The sequence below is a fragment of the Mandrillus leucophaeus genome, unplaced genomic scaffold (genome assembly GCF_000951045.1).
Source record: "Mandrillus leucophaeus isolate KB7577 unplaced genomic scaffold, Mleu.le_1.0 Scaffold30, whole genome shotgun sequence".
NCBI lineage: Eukaryota > Metazoa > Chordata > Mammalia > Primates > Cercopithecidae > Mandrillus > Mandrillus leucophaeus.
In genome coordinates, this window is record NW_012103143.1 from 232,509 (window position 1) to 233,873 (window position 1,365).

Sequence of the window (1,365 nt, forward strand, 5' to 3'; positions counted from 1 at the left end):
CCCCCCCACCCTACCCCGCCACGTTCCCCAGCCCAGGTCGGAGACTCACTGGGGATATAGAGGTCAGGGGCGTTGAGGTCTTGCCGAGGGGGCAGAGGAACATCGCGACTGTACTGCACTTCCCAGTTCTGGCAGTGGCAGCAGTGGCCACATCAGGAGGGGAAGAAGAGAAAAGAGGAGAGAAGGGGGTTGAGGTCTGGGCGCCAGACTCCGGCACAATGAGGAAGGCCCACCAGCTCCCTTGATAGGAAGCTCACCTGGTGTGTGTAGGGGAAGACCAGCAGCCCTAGCTTCTTGGCCACGTAGGCTGTGTCCACAGCAAAAAAATACTTGAGTTTGTTCACAGACACAAAACGGTGCAGCTGGGAGGGGAGAAAGGAGGCTGTGGGCAAGCCGCACCCCAGGCCTCAAGAATGCCCCTCCGTGTTCTCCATCCCTGAGGACACTGTGAGGAATCGGGTGGAATCCCATGATGTCCCAGCCCTCGCCAAAAATTCTGCCACCCGTGCCCTGGGGGCAGGCCACACCTCCTTGTGCACCATGTCCTTCCCATGGGATGCGATGGAGCTGCCATAGGCCATAGCCACATTGGCCATTGGGTCCCCAAGCAAGTGGTTGACACTGAAGGCCACATCTGCTCCTGGGGCTGGATATCCCCCGGGCTGGCTGGAATAACCACCGCTTGTGTCATCGAAGAGGGGAGGGGGATCCGGGGCTGCCCGGGCCCTGTGCTTGGAGCCTGTGGGTTTGGAGGTATCAGAGTAGATGACAGAAATACCAAGCATGAGCCCAAGCCACCGCCCCTTCCCTGGCTGGACAGCCCTGCACGGGTCCTGCAGGCACCGATCAGTGAGGAGACCCCAAGCTGGGTGAGGGGGAGCTGAGAAAAAACTTTGATGAGGGATCCTTTGCGAGAAATCCGTTGCTAAATGTAGGCAAAGGAAGAGCTGAGGCAGCGCCTAGAAGTGGTTGCCCACTTGGGGTTTCTGAAGGCCTCTCGTTGGAAGTGACCTCTGAACTGAGCCATAGTGAGCAGAAGTTGCAGATAACTGGGAGGGCAGTTAACTGGGAGGGCATCCTTGTGTGAACAAACCGGGGAGAGGCGACAGCTGGCTACCCGGAGGCCCTGGACAGTGCTCAGGGACCTCACCAGGCTCACAAGAGTGAAAGGAGTTTCTGGAGGCGGACCCCGTTTTTCCCCGACTCCGCCATGGGACTCCCAGCTGTGCTACCACCGCCCGGTCTCACGACTGGGCCGAGAGAGCGAAGTCCGGGACGCGTTGCAGTGTTGCGAGGGGCAGGAACCCGAGTGACACCCCCGCCCTGGGCAGCGGTCCCAGTCGCTATCTCCCTCGGGGTGAGCGG

The 1,365-nt window shown here is 60.2% G+C and overlaps 1 protein-coding gene across 2 annotated transcripts in view; it reads right to left on the reverse strand.

The window, feature by feature from the left end:
• Positions 1-793, reverse strand: part of YIF1A (Yip1 interacting factor homolog A (S. cerevisiae)) — a 10,173-nt gene extending 9,380 nt beyond the window's left edge. For both annotated transcript variants that reach the window (XM_011986914.1, XM_011986913.1), the window contains exons 1-3: positions 528-793; positions 258-362; positions 50-128 (exon numbers count right to left, since the gene is read on the reverse strand). In XM_011986914.1, the coding sequence (XP_011842304.1) occupies positions 50-128; positions 258-362; positions 528-785 (442 nt within the window). In that variant the 5' untranslated portion in view covers positions 786-793. The remainder of the gene's footprint in view (positions 1-49; positions 129-257; positions 363-527) is intronic.
• Between the last annotated feature and the right edge of the window lie 572 nt (positions 794-1,365).